The sequence below is a fragment of the Eptatretus burgeri genome, chromosome 12, assembly GCF_056783735.1.
Source record: "Eptatretus burgeri isolate ZD-2024b chromosome 12, Ebu_testis_v1, whole genome shotgun sequence".
Taxonomy (NCBI): domain Eukaryota; kingdom Metazoa; phylum Chordata; class Myxini; order Myxiniformes; family Myxinidae; genus Eptatretus; species Eptatretus burgeri.
In genome coordinates this window covers 67,308,602-67,325,136 of record NC_140972.1, presented here as the reverse complement: position 1 = coordinate 67,325,136, position 16,535 = coordinate 67,308,602, and the positions used below count along the sequence as shown (strand labels likewise).

At 42.1% G+C, this 16,535-nt stretch overlaps 1 protein-coding gene across 13 annotated transcripts in view; it reads right to left on the bottom strand.

The window, feature by feature from the left end:
- The window catches only part of ATP13A3 (ATPase 13A3), a 245,618-nt gene that overhangs the window by 206,728 nt on the left and 22,355 nt on the right, over positions 1 to 16,535 (bottom strand). For all 13 annotated transcript variants that reach the window (XR_015049870.1, XR_015049869.1, XR_015049868.1 and 10 more), the window contains 4 exons: positions 13,663 to 13,836; positions 7,994 to 8,155; positions 7,812 to 7,882; positions 2,748 to 2,828 (listed from right to left, as the gene is read on the bottom strand). Coding sequence is in view for 10 of the 13 variants with exons in the window: in XM_085848389.1 (XP_085704515.1) it covers positions 2,748 to 2,828; positions 7,812 to 7,882; positions 7,994 to 8,155; positions 13,663 to 13,836 (488 nt within the window). In the remaining 3 variants the exon portion in view is untranslated. The remainder of the gene's footprint in view (positions 1 to 2,747; positions 2,829 to 7,811; positions 7,883 to 7,993; positions 8,156 to 13,662; positions 13,837 to 16,535) is intronic.

Below are 16,535 nucleotides of genomic sequence, written 5' to 3'. Positions count from 1 at the left end.
AAGTTACAAACTGTCATCCTGGTGTTTCACAGGCAGGGCGATTGGTCATCGCGTGTGCCGCCCCTCCGATGGATGCAAATCTGGGCATCCTGTCTGCTGACATCAGTTGGTGGACGTTTAAGATCCCAGTGTCCTTCAGAAGAGTTGGCGAGCAATCGTCGGCACTATAGAAAACAATTTGCAAATTCCTACCTGAACCTTGCATTTCCCACACCAAGGGAATGAAGTGCAAAAGGGTCAACCCTCAAAGGAAGTTGCTATGCCCTTCAGCTTTGCATGCGGATTAGTTGTATTTTGTACTAATAAAACAATACTTTCCACAAGGCTTCAAACATTTTTTTTCTTTTCAAAACCGAGTCAATATTAACAATATGACATGGAAATGGTTTGTTTCTTCACGAAAGCCTAAATTGCCAGAGTAGACTATGACCTAAGAAAAAAATTTTAAAAAGAATATCATTTAAAGGTGGAGTCCCTTTTGTTCTATGTCTGCAATGGCAGCCATTTTCCAAGATGGACTCCATGAGATGAGGCTTGTCTGGTGTGTTTCAGTTATCAGTTTCCTTTGTAGAAAGCTCCAAAGTAATCGTTTCTCAAAATGAGTTAATAATGTTTGAAAAGTATAAAATAGATTCAAAAGGATACTTGCACTGTACTAAAATATAAAAACCTACCATGTTAAATGGCGATACAACTGCATGCATAATCTGTGGTATATTATAAATATTATCATCAAAATTGAAGCATACACTTGTATTGATAATGCAATTGCTTTTAAGCTTGGAGCAAAAGCTCCGAGAGTAAAATGTTAAAATGATTTGTCCACTGGAAAATCCTCGTTATCTCTTTGCTGATGACTCCACCCTCTGTCGTACCATCTGTCATCCCTCAGATCGGAAAGCAGCAGCTTCTTCGCTCTCTGCGGATCTGGATAAATCACAAACTGGTCCAACACGTGGAGCATGTCTTTGGACTGTTTAGAACCCCCCCCCCCCATCTACTTTCTCAACAATTCCCTTGAAGTCCTTTCTTTCAAGCTTCTGGGTCTCACTATCTGCCATGATCTTTCCTGGGAAAGCCACATTTCCAACCTGGCCTCCAAAGCCAGTCGGACTGGGAATGCTCCGTCGTGCAAAGTCCTTCCTCGGCCGCCCTGAGCTCCTGACCACATACAAAGCTTTTGTCCACAGCCTGATGGAGTACTGCTCTCCCCTCTGGGTTGGTGCTCCTGCCTCTCACCTTTCTCGGCTTCACGCTGTGGAAACCAAGGCATCTCCCGCGATGAGGCTGAGTCTTTGGGCCTCTCACCGCAGGCAGGTTGGTGGTCTTTCTGTATTCTACCATCTCCTCCCAAGCCTGCCCCCCCACTCTGTCTGCAATATGTCCCCCCCCCACCACTCTGTCTGCGATATGCCTCCCCCCCACTCTGCCTGCGATATGTCCCCCCCCACTCTGTCTGCGATATGCCTCCCCCCACTCTGTCTGCGATATGCCTCCCCCCCACTCTGTCTGCGATATGCCTCCCCCCCACTCTGTCTGCGATATGCCTCCCCCCCACTCTGTCTGCGATATGCCTCCCCCCCACTCTGTCTGCGATATGCCTCCCCCCCCACTCTGTCTGCGATATGCCTCCCCCCCCACTCTGTCTGCGATATGCCTCCCCCCCACTCTGTCTGCGATATGCCTCCCCCCCACTCTGTCTGCGATATGCCTCCCCCCACTCTGTCTGCGATATGCCTCCCCCCCACTCTGTCTGCGATATGCCTCCCCCCCACTCTGTCTGCGATATGCCTCCCCCCCACTCTGTCTGCGATATGCCTTACCCCTCCACTCTGTCTGCGATATGCCTCCGCCCCCCACTCTGTCTGCGATATGCCTCCCCCCCGACTCTGTCTGCGATATGCCTCCCCCCCTACTCTGTCTGCGATATGCCTCCCCCCACTCTCTCTGCGATATGTGCCCCCCCCCGCCCATATTTTGGTGGGGTGTTAAAGGTCCGGCAGCAACCGCCTTCTGGGAAAACTGCCAAAATGAAGAATCACTGCTCACCTTCACTCTTTCATTCCTCCATTTCCCCCACCTTTGGAACAAACTCCCACACTCTCTTCAATCCCACTCTTCCCTCCAGGTCTTCAAAACAGTTGTTCACCACCATCTCTTATCTTCCTCCATTCAAAACCACGATCTTTTCTACTCCCGTTAATCCACCCCAAACCCACCTTCAAATTTCCTGCTTTCCTTCCTGAAAGTGCCTGTAGTGCCCATCTTGGTTACCCCATGTACCCCACCCCATCCCTCACCCTAACACAGATCTCCTAATATCTCTGATCCCCACTGTTTTGTGCTTTCCTCTCCCACACCTCTTGTTGTACATTTGGATAAAAGTGGCGATTCGCTCTTCAACATTGGATACAAAAAAAAAAAAAAATGTTTGAGGCAAATACTTTTCCATTGGTCTTTACCTGTCAGGCCAATACATCCAAATGTTTCCAAACATTCCTCAAAGGATTGACAGTTTTATGATAAATTACAAATTAAAAAGATTCTTTCTGAAAATTTTATGCTTTTATGATTATTATCTCTTTTCTTTTCTTTTCAAATTGTTTTGCCTAATCTCATGCATGGTTGAACACTTAATACGACTGTGAAAATGCCGGGTTTGAGAGAAACGGTTGGGATATTAGGCATTGTTAAATACTTACTCCCCACTGAGGGCATGAGGATTTGACAGTTGCAACCACACTTACCGGTACTGCTGGGTCTGAGCTGTGATTCCAGTGCCAAAATGCTGGTGAAACACCCAGCAAGGCACTCCTTCCTCCAAGCCCCTATGATGAATGGAAAAACATCATTTTCATGAGGTCAGCACTAACCTGCTCACGATAGTCATCTATTCTACGACACCTTTTGACATTTAAAGAGTAACAGAACAAATTTTTAAAAAGCACAATATTTGAGTAACACAAGAAGTTGATAAAATAGGTCCCCCTGCCTTTGGGGTGATATAAGGAATACATGTGCAACACAAGAAGGACACTCGGTGGAGCGCATACCTCCACCACCCAATGCCTGATCCACAAGAACATATCTGGCCCATAGTCAGGTGGCATTTGTTCATACAATGGCACTACTTCGTTTTTTTTGGCAACTCCAGTTTCTTTACATATTGATAAGGTTTAGGTGTAAATAAATGGAATTCAACTTGTTGTCAAGTTTCTATGTAATTTTTTCTCGAAATGCCAATGCTTTAAACTTTCGCATAATATCGGGTGCAATAATATGGGAAACTACATGTGTTAAATACATTGCAAACTATATTTCTGCCAGAATATTTTTTTTTTTTTTTTTACACGAAAATTTTATTTAATAAACCAACTTTAATGCCACTGTGTCCATTTCATTATTTTAAAAGCTAAAAAAAAATGCATAACTATTTAAATTGTATGCATCATAATACTACCAAAATCTTATCTCTCTTTCCAGATTCAAGACAACTGGTGAGCTGTAGGTACCATCTGTTGACAGCTTGATCATATCAACTTTGAAAAAAATGGATGAATGCATCATTTTCAAACAGTCAGGTGGTGGTCCCTATTCAGTTGCAAGTCAAAAGTCCTTAGAGACCATACAATCCTTTTGTGAAGACTGGACTAAAATCGGACACAATTTTGATATTCTAAACCGAGTGAGAGATCTGATATTTTCTGATGACACCAAACACATCTACCATAGAAAGTGTTACCAGTCTCTGTGCCATAAAGGTAATCTGGTACGAGCTCAAAAGAAATACGAGGATGACATAGCATCAGCTGCGGAAAGTAAGAAACGCGGGAGAACAAGCATTGAGCCTTCTTCATCTAAAACGAGAAAAACATTTGATCAGGAGCTTTGCATATTTTGCCAAAGCAATGAAAATAGTGCAGTGCATCGTGTTTCCTCCAGTTACATGGGGAAATTTTTTTGGGCAATCAAGGAGTCCACTAAAGGTGAGGAAGTTGCTGCTAGACTTGCTTATCTTTACAATGAAAAAGATGCTTTTGCTCAAAATATGAAATATCATTAATTGCTTGAGAAATGAAACAAGAGCTATGGGATCATCCACATCTACTACTGACAGCTGCCAATATTTATCAAGGCAGTGGGTGATATAGAAATAACACAAATTGTAGAGTTTATGATTAAAGATGATAGTGAATCAGAATTTCCTAGCTTTGACATGAATTCTGTAGAGGACACATATAAACTCCTTGAAGAACAAGGTGTGACAACACACCCTAAAACATCTTACAAGAAACATATCAAAAATATCTTGCTGAAAAAAGTACCAGGAATAGACTTTCCAAAGCGTGGACCGAAGCCAGAAAATTTTTTCTCAACACTGACCAAGGAAAAGTTAATGATGCAAATGCATGAAAACGTCAGAGGAGATGAGATGGAAACAAGCCGGTAGGCAACGAGGGATTCGCTTGGATCGAAGCGCTGGATACTATGCTTTTCATTCTGACCGATCCACCGACGAAGATTCATTGCCAAGACGTATTGGTTCCAATACAATTGTTCCTCTGCCTGGCAAGATTTTATCCTATTGCATATTTTGCCAACTGGCACTCCTCATAAAAAATGACTGTAAATAGACAACCTATTTTTGAAGGACTACCATTTTAAATATAATCGGTTTGCTGGTTTGTGCTGTGGAGCCTCGCGTTGCGCGCGCACGCACGCAAAACCCGATAAACTTCTCTCAATGATCTTGTTTGACCACACCTCCTGAGCCACACAATATTTTTCATAAGCCACGCCCAATTTCCTACGCCACTCCCACTTTAAATAATAAATAATTGGAGGTGGTGTGTGGGTCGTGGAATCGTTTTCGGTAAATAAATAAATAATTGGAGGTGGTGTGTGGGTCGTGGAATCGTTTTCGGTAAATAAATAAATAATTGGAGGTGGTGTGTGGGTCGTGGAATCGTTTTCAGTAAATAAAAAATAATTGAAGGTGGTGTGTGGATCGTGGAATCATTTTCGGTAAATAAATAAACATATTATTAGAAATCCACAAAGACAGAAATACTGGTGATTCCATTTATTTTGGATCCTTTTCACTTTGGTCAATAACGTTTGGATCGAGGAGAGATCGAAGGTGGAACGACGGTGTCGTTCCTTACAAACACTGTATACACACCTTAAATGACGGTAAATAGACACCCGATTTTTGAAGGACTACCATTTGAAAAATAAAACCTCAATCAAAAATCGGTTCGAATAAAATTTTCTAAATATCTCGAAGCGTTTAATTCCGAAGTCTCGTTTCTCTACATTCAAAACTGAAGGACAAGTATTGAAAATACTGTACGTGGTTTTTCGGCCACTGCACAGCAACGGGTGTTTGCTAGGCAACGGAATTCAAACGCGCACATTCCCAGTATATATTCCACCTGTTGGCAGTTTCATCGAAATCGGTTCGCTGGTTCGTGCTGTGGAGCCTCGTGTTGCAGACACACATACACGCACGCACAGACGGAAAACCCGACAATAAGGGATATCGAGCATATATAGCGAATCCAATAGTGTTCAAGGCATCTCAGATTATTCGCAGGGAAATCACAGAAATGGATGACTGGCATTTTACTGGATCATTTCTTGACTTCAATATGCCGATAAAGCTACAACAATTTCTGAAATGGGTGATCAGTGGGCCTCAAACGAATCTCAATGTAACTCGAGAGATTGAAATAGAAAAATCCTCGAGAAATCTTGCTCAACGTATCATATCGTCATTTAGGTCGAAGCGACAAGTGAAATATAAAGCAAAAGCCGATGGCAAATTTCAAAAAGCGAAGACAACCCCACTTTCAGTTGGTCTTGCTCTGACTTCATATCAGGCTAATAGGTCCACATCTGATGTAGAGACACTGAGTTACCTGCAAGTTGCTGTTACCTACGATGAGGTTGAGCGGACAACGAGAATGGCAGCAGCCATCGTGGATGACATTAACACCAACACTCAAGGTGTACATATTCCTCCATTTGTAAAGGCCCTGTCACACCTTGACGATTTAGCCAGCGTATGCCTGACGTATGCAAAATTTGGCTAAAACGCTAGCACACGTCGAATACGTTATGGGTAAGTTTGTATACGTTAAGAGCACGCTGGCATACGTCGTAGTACGCTGGCTTTTTTCGTAGTAAGCTGGCATACGTCATAGTATGCCGAGGTGTTAGACAAATTTTCCATGCTTGAAATTTTGACGTATGCCATCGTATGACTCACATGTTCCGCATAATGCTGGCCATAAGTTGTACGCACGTTATGCGATCGTTGACACACGTTACTTGTAAGTGACTCATAAGTCGAAACACGTCGAGGTAATGTTTAGCATACCCGAAACTTATTTCTAACCTATGAGTAACGTGTTGTATGCACGTTACGCGATCGTTGACACACGTCGACAAACGTTACTCATAAGTCGAAACACATCAATGTCATGGTTTGCGTCAGTGTTCCAGACTACCTGGTTTTTTGGGTTTTTTTGTTCAGTATGAAGGTGATGTTAACACTTCGATTTCTGGTGCGGCTATAATATAATATAATTAATAGGCTGCCGCTCAACGATTTAAATCATAACCGCACTAGAAATCGAAGTGCCAACATCGCCGTCATACCGAAGGAAAAAAAACAAAAACCAGGGAGTCTGGAACACTGACGCTAACCATTACCTTGACGTGTTTCGACTTATGAGTAACGTACAAGTAACGTGTGTCGACGTGTGTCAACGATCGCGTAACGTGCCTACAACTTATGGCCAGCGTATGCAGAACCTGTGTCATACGCCGAGTACGTCGAGAAATTTTCAACATGCTGAAAATTTTGACGTATGACGACGTATGCCAGTGTACGACGTATGCCAGTGTGCTCTTCACGTATACAAAACTTACCCATAACGTATTCGACGTGTGCCAGCTTGGGTCAGCAAATTTTTCATACATCGGCAAACGCTGGCTAAAACGTCAAGGTGTGACAGCGGCTTCACACTTTGATGTCGAGTCGCAGCCTATTAATAGCCTACGCCACGTGATTGTCGGCGATACGCTGCCGCGCTATGCATAAGTTAGACTATCGTTGGGCATAGGTTGTGAACGCCAGCAACACGCTCAGCATTTGTTGGTACAAGTTATCTATATGTGATTGAAACGTTCTGTGTACGTTACTAATACGTTATGCATACGTTACTAATAGGTTATGTGGTTGGAGTGTCAATGGAAGATATGGAGGATAGAGCGAAATGGAGATGGTTTATCCGCTGTGTCGACCCCTAACGGGAGCAGCCGAAAGAAGAATAAGAAGAAGATTTAACGGTTTTTGAAACATCATGTGGACAAGCTAAGTTACCAAGATGGTTGCCATGGCAACATAATTCAGTCAATCACAGCCACGATATAATCAAGCTGATATAATGTCATGAGGAACAGATATCTGCAAGATGAAAGCTAAATTTTCAACAGTTTTTGACACATTCCATCCAAAAAAGTACAAAGACTGATGATCGTTCGGTCGGACAGAGCTCATTTTAATGTCCCCCGTCTCGACCTTGTTGGAGGGGCAGGACACAAAAAGCAGACAAAAGGTCAGTCCAGGTATTCCTGGCTGCCTCAGCTAATTCCAACGAGCATTATTATTTGATGAATCCTGATACACAGAAGAATGAAGTCCTTTCTTGCAGAAGCTGATATGAGGCAATACTGTCAAGAAAAAGGAAAGTATTACTTTGCTCTCAAAAGAGTCTACAAGCCTCAACACACAGGTTACTCACCGAAGCTGAACAAAATTGTGTGTAGCTGGATCCCAAAGATACTTCACATACTGGTGCTCAAAATACTTTCCCTGAAAATATATAATAAAATCGAGCTATAACTACCTTGGTTAAGCAAAGATGCTTCAAAACGTCATGAGATCATGCTCCATTTACAAAACAACAAAATACCATTAAAGCACCTGTTCTTGCTGATTGTGAGAACGTTGCAGCAATTTAATTTCCTCATTCCTAACATCAGACACCTGCTCATCAGGCTTCACACCCGACACATTTTCATCAGCAAGAGACAGCGCGTGCCCCAGCATCTTGACTTGGACACGAAACCAGTTTCCAAATTCATCCTGAAATAAAGAGGGGCCAACATCAAAACAAATTAAACACCGGTGACGGAATGTATATTACACAGAAAATTAATGGAAAACTATTCAATGCAAAGTGTGGAAAATGTGGCTGCAGATGCGAGAACGGTACTTTGGTTTTAGAGATGGGAAATGCAAAATATTTTGCATCGCAGTAAACTGGACTGCGATATAGAAGCCTTTGTGACAATATGTTTTACAATACATTTCAAACATCAATTCTGACTAAAGGTGTTGTTCGAACTCGTTTGCAAATAGGTTAAAGGGGTTAATTAACCGATTTGTTTTTTTATTTTTTTATTTTTTGCATCCCATGTCGAGGCTCGTGTAAGAGCCAACAACAACCAAATTGGTTGTTTCCTAAATCGGATGCTTGGAGTCGATGGAATGTAAACCCCAATTTAGGTTTAGCAAGACCTTGTCTCCTCTCCATCCCTTTGCATTTCCACTGCATTAAAAGGTTTCATTTCCCTCATTTTTTTTCTGATGAATCCTGTTTTTTGTTGTTGTTTTTTTTCCCCACCTCACCGGCCTCACGACGACCTACTATTGAGCTATAAGCAACTCATTCTCTTTTGTTGTACTATACTTGAGCCAGGCAATCAATGAGCATACCTGATGACATCACACGAGGGATGGTTTTGGAGAAAAGTCAGTTGAGAGCTGGAAACCTCTCGGTTGATATCCGTGTCAGGAGTTACTGCAGAAAATTTGGAGAGTGAGTAGTGCATGATGCTTTCTCTCAGCCTCGCCATAGAAGTCCTCAGTACGACACCCTATCCGTCACATGGGCAGGGTTATTTAGACCCCCCTCCTAACCCCACAGGAGGAACCGGTCCAGTCGTCCTGAGTACGCAAACTTAAAATTCATCTAGAATGGCTGAACACCCACCTCACAGCACGTCATGTGTGGGGAAAGTGTTGCCCATTTGCTCCATCAAATCTAGGTGAGGACGCCGCACTGAGCTCAACCAGACTTCAACCAATTGATTATTCATTTTCGTCTCCCTGCATCTTCTCACCATTTTTTCCTTCTGTGTCTCTGACTTTATTGATAGATTGTGTCAATCAAGATGGGTCAAGTGAGATTAAAAAGATATTTAAAAGAATTCACTGGCTGAAGTACCCAGCGTTGCCCGGGGGGAACTTGTGTTGCGACAAGTCACGACAACCTCAATATATGATCTTCACAAAACTTATTACTTGATTGCTCCCAGGAAAAACCCAGGCAGTGTAGAAGCACAAGACCCAATTGAGGCCCGAGGCCAATTATCTGGAGTCAATTTTTTTTATCCAAACATAGCACTCGACCTTCCTCTCGTCAAAAGAGGAGATCATGCAAAGTTTGTTTGCACTGATTCCTGCAGGGACTACATGGACAAATGGACAAACTAGTTGGGGATCCAGAGCCAGGTTTAGGGAATGGACTGGACATAGTGTGGAAAGCAGACCTCATTTTTTAATTTTTGTTTGATTAGTGCATCAAGATGAACAATCACAGGGCCTGCTCTGCCATATTTCTTGTGAAGTCTCTCAAAATTACATTTTAAGAATGGCAATCTAAATTGCCGATTTTCACGACTTGCATTAGGGAATGTATCGTCTATTGCACAAATTACTCCATGGAAATCTCTGTATATAATATATTTTGACAAATGGACAACCAAATGAAAGCGAAACATCCACTGCAACTGTTGGCGTGTGGTTTGCAACTATATCTTGAGTACTTCTGAAATAAGAGCTCTTTCATGACAATGACCCTGTTGTTATACTGAGACTCCAAAAAATGAGTGACAAATCATAACGGAATTTTACACAAGCTGCTGGAAAATATTTTGGTGGGAGTATTACAATTATATAGTATTCATAGAACACACACCTCACAGTCTTGAGGACTTGGTGCAAGCCAACGCTTTTGTCACGAACCAACTCAAATCCTCCTCACTTTGTCATAACTCGTCCACAACTTTTTGAGACATCATGATAGATATATATATATATATAAATATTTTTTTTTTTTTTTGAAACCCAATTTCAAAATTTTAGAAATTAGGTATATGTTGCCATTTTGAACTCAAAAATAGTTTGTGAAATTCAATGACTTGATTTGCAAATCCTCTTCAAATTTCTTGTCAATCAGATGATAATTGAGGATTTTAAAAAATTGGCCTATGTTGACCTCAAAAGAATGACCGCTGTATCACATGGTCATGTAACATGTGATAAAGTTTCAATTTCCTCTGCTGAACGGTTTTTGATGAACGCTCTTAAAATGCAGACACTACGATGCACGTACAACATACATGCGCTACCGATCACTTAACACCACTTTTTGCTTCTTGAACGCAGGGTAATTATTACGTGTTATGATGTGAAACAGATGTTTATTAGCTTTCGCTACAGTTTGATACCAAATAAGTATGGTTGGTCATTTGCATGATTAAATAGACATGTGAAAACACCTTCTCTAAAATACAATTTGATCCTATATTTTGGACCCAAATAAGCAGCTATATATTTTTAAACTTACTCGACTCGTCATCATCACTTTCGGAATCAAGGACATGAACACATTTTTCTGGTTTAGCTGAAAACTTGCAGGCAAGCGCACAGTTCAGCAGCAGCACGTGAACATCCCTTTGTGCATTTGGTATTGACACGTACAGTATTGCTTCTCAGTTGTTGCTGGAGGTCTGGATGGCTCGACCTGCCATGAATGAGATATCTCTCTGTCCTGAAAACTGATACAGTTGCCAAATCTATTGAATGTTGTTTCTACTTCCTTGCTTTGTGTATATTTAAGTACATGTATCGCTGTAACAATGTGTTTTGGCAGAGGAATATCTGCAATCACAGCACATATCTTGGACAACATTCAGTACTTTCTTATCATCACTGTCATGCAATTCCACTTCGCCCGATTCATTCAAATCCGGAGTAGCTTCCGTTATCATCCAAGTGACATAATTGCAGAGGGAAACTGGAATGCAATCATAAGCAGCTTCATATCCATCCATCCATTGGGAACAGACTCTATGCAGAGCGTTGGTGCTGCCTAAGCAGTCTCCTTGGCTATTGGACACAATCCTGGATGGGTCACCACTCTGACACAGAATACCAGCATGCTGGCACTCATTTTGCTGACCTCAGAAGGACGACAGGTCGAGTCAACCCCACCTGGTATAAATTCAACAGCAGAGTGGAATTTGAACTCAGGATCCCAGGATCACAAGCCCACCACCCAAACCATTAATCCAACACCAGGCATTCAGCTTCATATGATGTGGCAATTGTATGATCTTCTGCCTTTCTCAGCTGCTTCATCTCCAGGGCCTTGTCTTTGACATCTCTCTATCATGTTCTTTTCACTGCCTATGTTTGCAGCATCAGAGCAAGGAGTTTCATTGTCACCATTTGCTGCACTGCATTCATCTTCATCACTCCTTTTCATCTGTGTAACCTTTGACATGAGATAACCAACGAACATGCTAAATGAACATAAGATTGACTGTCCTTTTTGTGGAACTATCATGACCTATTTTTTTTTTCCACCATGGCTGATGAAGTGTTCATTCAGTCATTTCTGCAGGAGAGAAGATCTACAGCTGGTGTTCAGCATATCATTTTCCAACAACCAATCTCTGTATTTAGAATGGAGCACATTTAGGAAAATAATAGTGTCTGTCACGAGACAGTTTGTCATCGATGTAGGTTATCAGCCATTTCAAGCCATCAATCAGAATACTTGTCACTTTGTTGCTGTGTACCCGACTGTTTCAAGTACGTTTTCATGCATAACTCATGGTACCTGAAGTCGTGTGCTACCACGTCAATACATTGTTCACCATGGCCCTGAATGTGATGTCGCATCACACTGTCCTTCAGTTGTCACGCTTTCTCCCAAATTCGACATTGTCTGTCAGAAGTTTCAATGAAACTGAACTTATGACTTCCTTTTCTTTCTCTTTGTTTTTCACAAATAAGGCGTGTGCTCTTAAAATCAACGGAATCTGTTGATCAGCACAAAATTCTCAATGGTGGAACACCGTCACTACGAGAACTGGCTTCATCAACATTAAGTTCAGTTTATGACTTTGCCTTCTGTGCGAAAGTTTTTTTGTTTTTTTATTGATGAAAGTTGGTGAAAATTGGTGGTGAAATGCCCTGATTGTTGGTGAAAATTTTATTGGTATTTATTTAATATACACACATATATATATATTGACAAACAAAAGTACCTGGCATTGCCCCTGTGCCCACCCATTCCCCTGCCACCTCCCACCCTGCCCCTTCCACTGCTTTTAATCATGACTTTTTGTTGTAATGAAAACCTGCCGTGTTCAGTTTTCAACACGTTTTAGTTTTGAAAACGTACAGAAACTCAAAAGTGATGAGTGTCCGAAAGTCGACGTGGACATATCATACAATGTTAAAGTGTACTTGTGCACAACTTCATTAAATTGTAAGTGTACATAATAACTTCTAAAAGAAGTAAAAATATATCTCGGTAATTTCCCTGGTCTCCAGACTAATTAATTACGCATGCAGGCATTTCACGACCAAATCGATTTTCATCGCCTCTCATGTCTATTTACTTCACATAATATGTGAATTACACGTCCATCAGTTTGTAAATAAACCGAGAAAAACGAAGAAAACACAGATGAAGACCGCTGTGAGGTGAACGTGGGCTGACCAAGGGTAATTCTGTTTTTGGTCTTAAATAATCTTCAAAAGGGATGTTTTAATGAGCCCAAACACCCATGCACTCCCGTGGAGTTCCCTTCGATTGCATGCAGAGTTTCGGATCACTAGGTTTCGGAATTATGGAGGAGATACACACACTGACACATCGACATTTATTATTAGAAATAATCAGGGCATCCTCTACTTCTTCGCATTTACCACTAACTGTTGTTGTTTTATGTGCTTCCTGCACTCCCAGGCAAAAATAGCATTCCTTTCCTGTGGTAATTCTCTGCAGACTACTGTAGTAAGTCCTGTTACCAACTACAGTATATGAGAGTAGTACTCTCATATACTATAGTTGTAACTGCAGCATTTTTGCCTGGGCTGGTTTCTTTTGCACATTATATTTAACTAAATATATTATTGCTGTGGTTTCTGTAATCGATCACTCATCTATAAGCGAGTAAATTGTCGCTGGGCACACACAAGTGACATTAACAGCGTGTGTAACTAAATTGAGATTCTTAAAGTTTCCCCAAGCTGCCATTTGGCATATGAAGGATTAAATTTAAGCCTTCAGCTCCAGCTCAGGCCATCTTGCGAGTGGTAACTGGCATCACCAGGTTAGTCTAGTAGGGCTGAAACGGGTGACTGTTGCAATACATAAAGAATTTGGGAGCGGTTAAAATAACCCACTGTTAACGAATGACCAAAGAAAAGGACTTCGTTCAGGTTGTCTCCATGGATAGGTGAACAAGCAAAGTGGTTAAACATCACAGGAAAGGAAATGGCTAACAAACCTTGGTGTGAAGCAGCAGCAGTTGGGCCTGTCGCAGAGGACATCGACTGGCTGTGACACGGACGTTTGCTGCTGGCAGCCAATAGAGGACAAGAGGGAACAGACCACCGGTACACACGGTAGCTACTGCAACCAACAACAGCTTCCATAGGGACCAGCGGTAACCATACACCTCCTTAAAAAAGCATCCATCAAGCAAGATTTTCAAATTACAGGTATCAATGGGATCTATCCAATGTGACAGTAGAGCAATTTTACAAACAAAATTAACCCAAATTGTTCATTCACAAACACAAGGTATTTTTAATCTCCATGCTTTTTGAAAGAAAAAAAATTGGGGGATATTGTAATCAGCTCCGTCTGTTACGCCATCTCCTAAAAAGTTGAGCAGAAATTCACCAAACTTGATAGTTATGATCAACACATGGCAAGAATATGCAAGAACAGTATCATTTTTGCCCCGCTCCCCATGGTGGGCTTCTCCCACAAAAATGCCATTACATTGATATTTTAGCAATACTATCTGCAATCAACATTGTGGGATGCATGAAATATGTAACAATCTTTTTTGACCCCCGGTTCATGCCCCAGTGGGTGGAGACTCAGGGGCTAAGGATAAAAATGGGGGGGAATTTTTTTTTATTTTTACTCAACTTCTTATTAGGTAATTCCTGGTGGAACCTTTTGCCATCTTTCAACGTTGCTTTACGTGGGAAACAGGGATTTGTGAAGGCATGCCATAGACTTCACTCCAGTTTGTTTTTGTTTTCATTTGAATATGGCAAAGAAGCCTAACCTTTTTCAAGAATTCAGTCTCAGCCCTAAAATTCTGCTTATTGTATGTAGAATGACACCAACTTTGGTTGCAATAAAACAGGGTGACATTCCATATTCACAGTCAGCAGAGAATATGGGGAAGCAAACTATAATGCACAACACGTTTATTGTGTGGATAATGGCACATGGGAGCTTACAGTGCTTCAACCACAACTCCAGATAAGGGCAGAAAAGTGATGAAAATGAACTGTCGTTTGCTTTACTTAAGAATGCAGTGAACGAACAGCCCCGATACAGTGTGGCATCAGCATTACTCTGCTATTTATCAGTTATACAATAGTGTGTGTTCTTCCTAAATAGAACACCTGAAGCCTTCCTCATGTCTCAATTCACAAAAATAACATTTCAAACCTCTGTCTCCAGTAATGCAGTCCTGAAGAATGCTATACTCGTCCTGGAAATTTGGAGTATGTACACAAGTTTTTCCAACATCGTGCCATGCCAAAGCATGCTTTCATGTCTTGCAGTAAACATTTTTATCAGGTCAGGCCAGATCAGATCTGTAGCTTGCTCGAGGTACCATGTAAACCTGTACTAATGTTTTATGGTCAGGTTGTAGGTGACTAAACAGTCTCCCCCACCAGGTTTCCTGGTGAGGAGGGTATGTGGATATGGACAACCAGCAGTATTAAAAACAAAACCTGTCAAAGGGTGGAGGAGCTCCTGGTGAGCCAACAGCCATCCATATCTAGTACCCAACTGTGACTGCGGATGTCCTCCTGCAGTTGAGTTACTTTTTATATTATTTTTATGAGGTTGGTGGCAGGATTTGCACTCCAGTCACCATAAAACCTTTCACTCTGCAAAATACAAAAACGCAAAGAAAACTGAAAACCCACTCCATGGGAGTACCTCCTGTGCAGCTTCCCTTCGCAGGGCAGCTCACCGGATGATGAGATTGGGGCAAAGCCTTCGAGACCCCCAATCTTTGATGATAGGAGAGAAACCATGGGGTAACATTCTCGTGTCAGATTGTGGGAGAGTGCGTCGGAGTGGTGCTGAGGTGTCGTCCACCAAACGGCGGTCTCCTTGGGTTAACCTGATGCCGTCCCTTCGGGTGGGTGCTTGGAATGTCCTATCCCTAAGAGAGGATGATCACCTGTCTCTGTTATCATCTGAGCTCAAGCCTTTGGACATCGGTATTGCAGCACTCTGTGAGGCTCGGAGATCAGATAGTGGCGAGATCATGGCGGGTGGTTACAACTACTTTGTGTCTGGTTGCTCTGATGGATACCATGGCCAAGGAGTTGCTGAAGCTGTGTCCAATAAGCTGACTCCAATGATAATTGAGGTAATACCAGTCAACAAGCGTATGATGAGACTAAGGACTTGTCACTCATTGGATGTCATTTCCCTGGTCTCTGTGTATGGTCCGAATGAGGCGAGCAATTTCACCGTGAAGGATGCATTCTATGCCAAGCTCAAGTCGGTCGTTGATCAGTGCCTCAGGCGAGATACTCTTTACTTCCAGTGTCCCAAGCGAGATGTCCTTTGCTGAAGAGTTAGATACCATTACTTAGCAATGGCACACAGCATTATCTTTCCAATTGTGGACATCCATGAAATAAAATCACCAAGCCTGCCATGTTCACAGGGGGCACTCACAAAAAGTTCAAAATCCACTGACTGGTCATGATCTGTCGAGGGTTTGATCAGCACAAATCCGTCAACTCAGGCCTTGCAGGACCCACATGGTTGGGAGTTAACAGGACGAGCAGCTGCCTGATGGTGAGCTGATAAAGTTCTCCAAATCTTTTTTTGTGCAGAGGCACAGAGCCCTTTCTCTTAGGTACTTTTCCAAGTATTTTTGGCTTCTTTTAGAAGCTTTGTGAGCAAATTTAGGTAACAATCCCTACCTTGCAGGCAATATACTTTATGATGCCCTGAACACCACCATTTTGAGTGGTTTCTGTGCATGCACATTGAGCATTCTGGGGCGGATAAAGATATTTCAAAAGTCGCCGACTGATTAAGTTTTAAAACAAGTACACCCTCCCACCCACAATATCTACAACAAGGTGTTAACTTTGTCTTCAG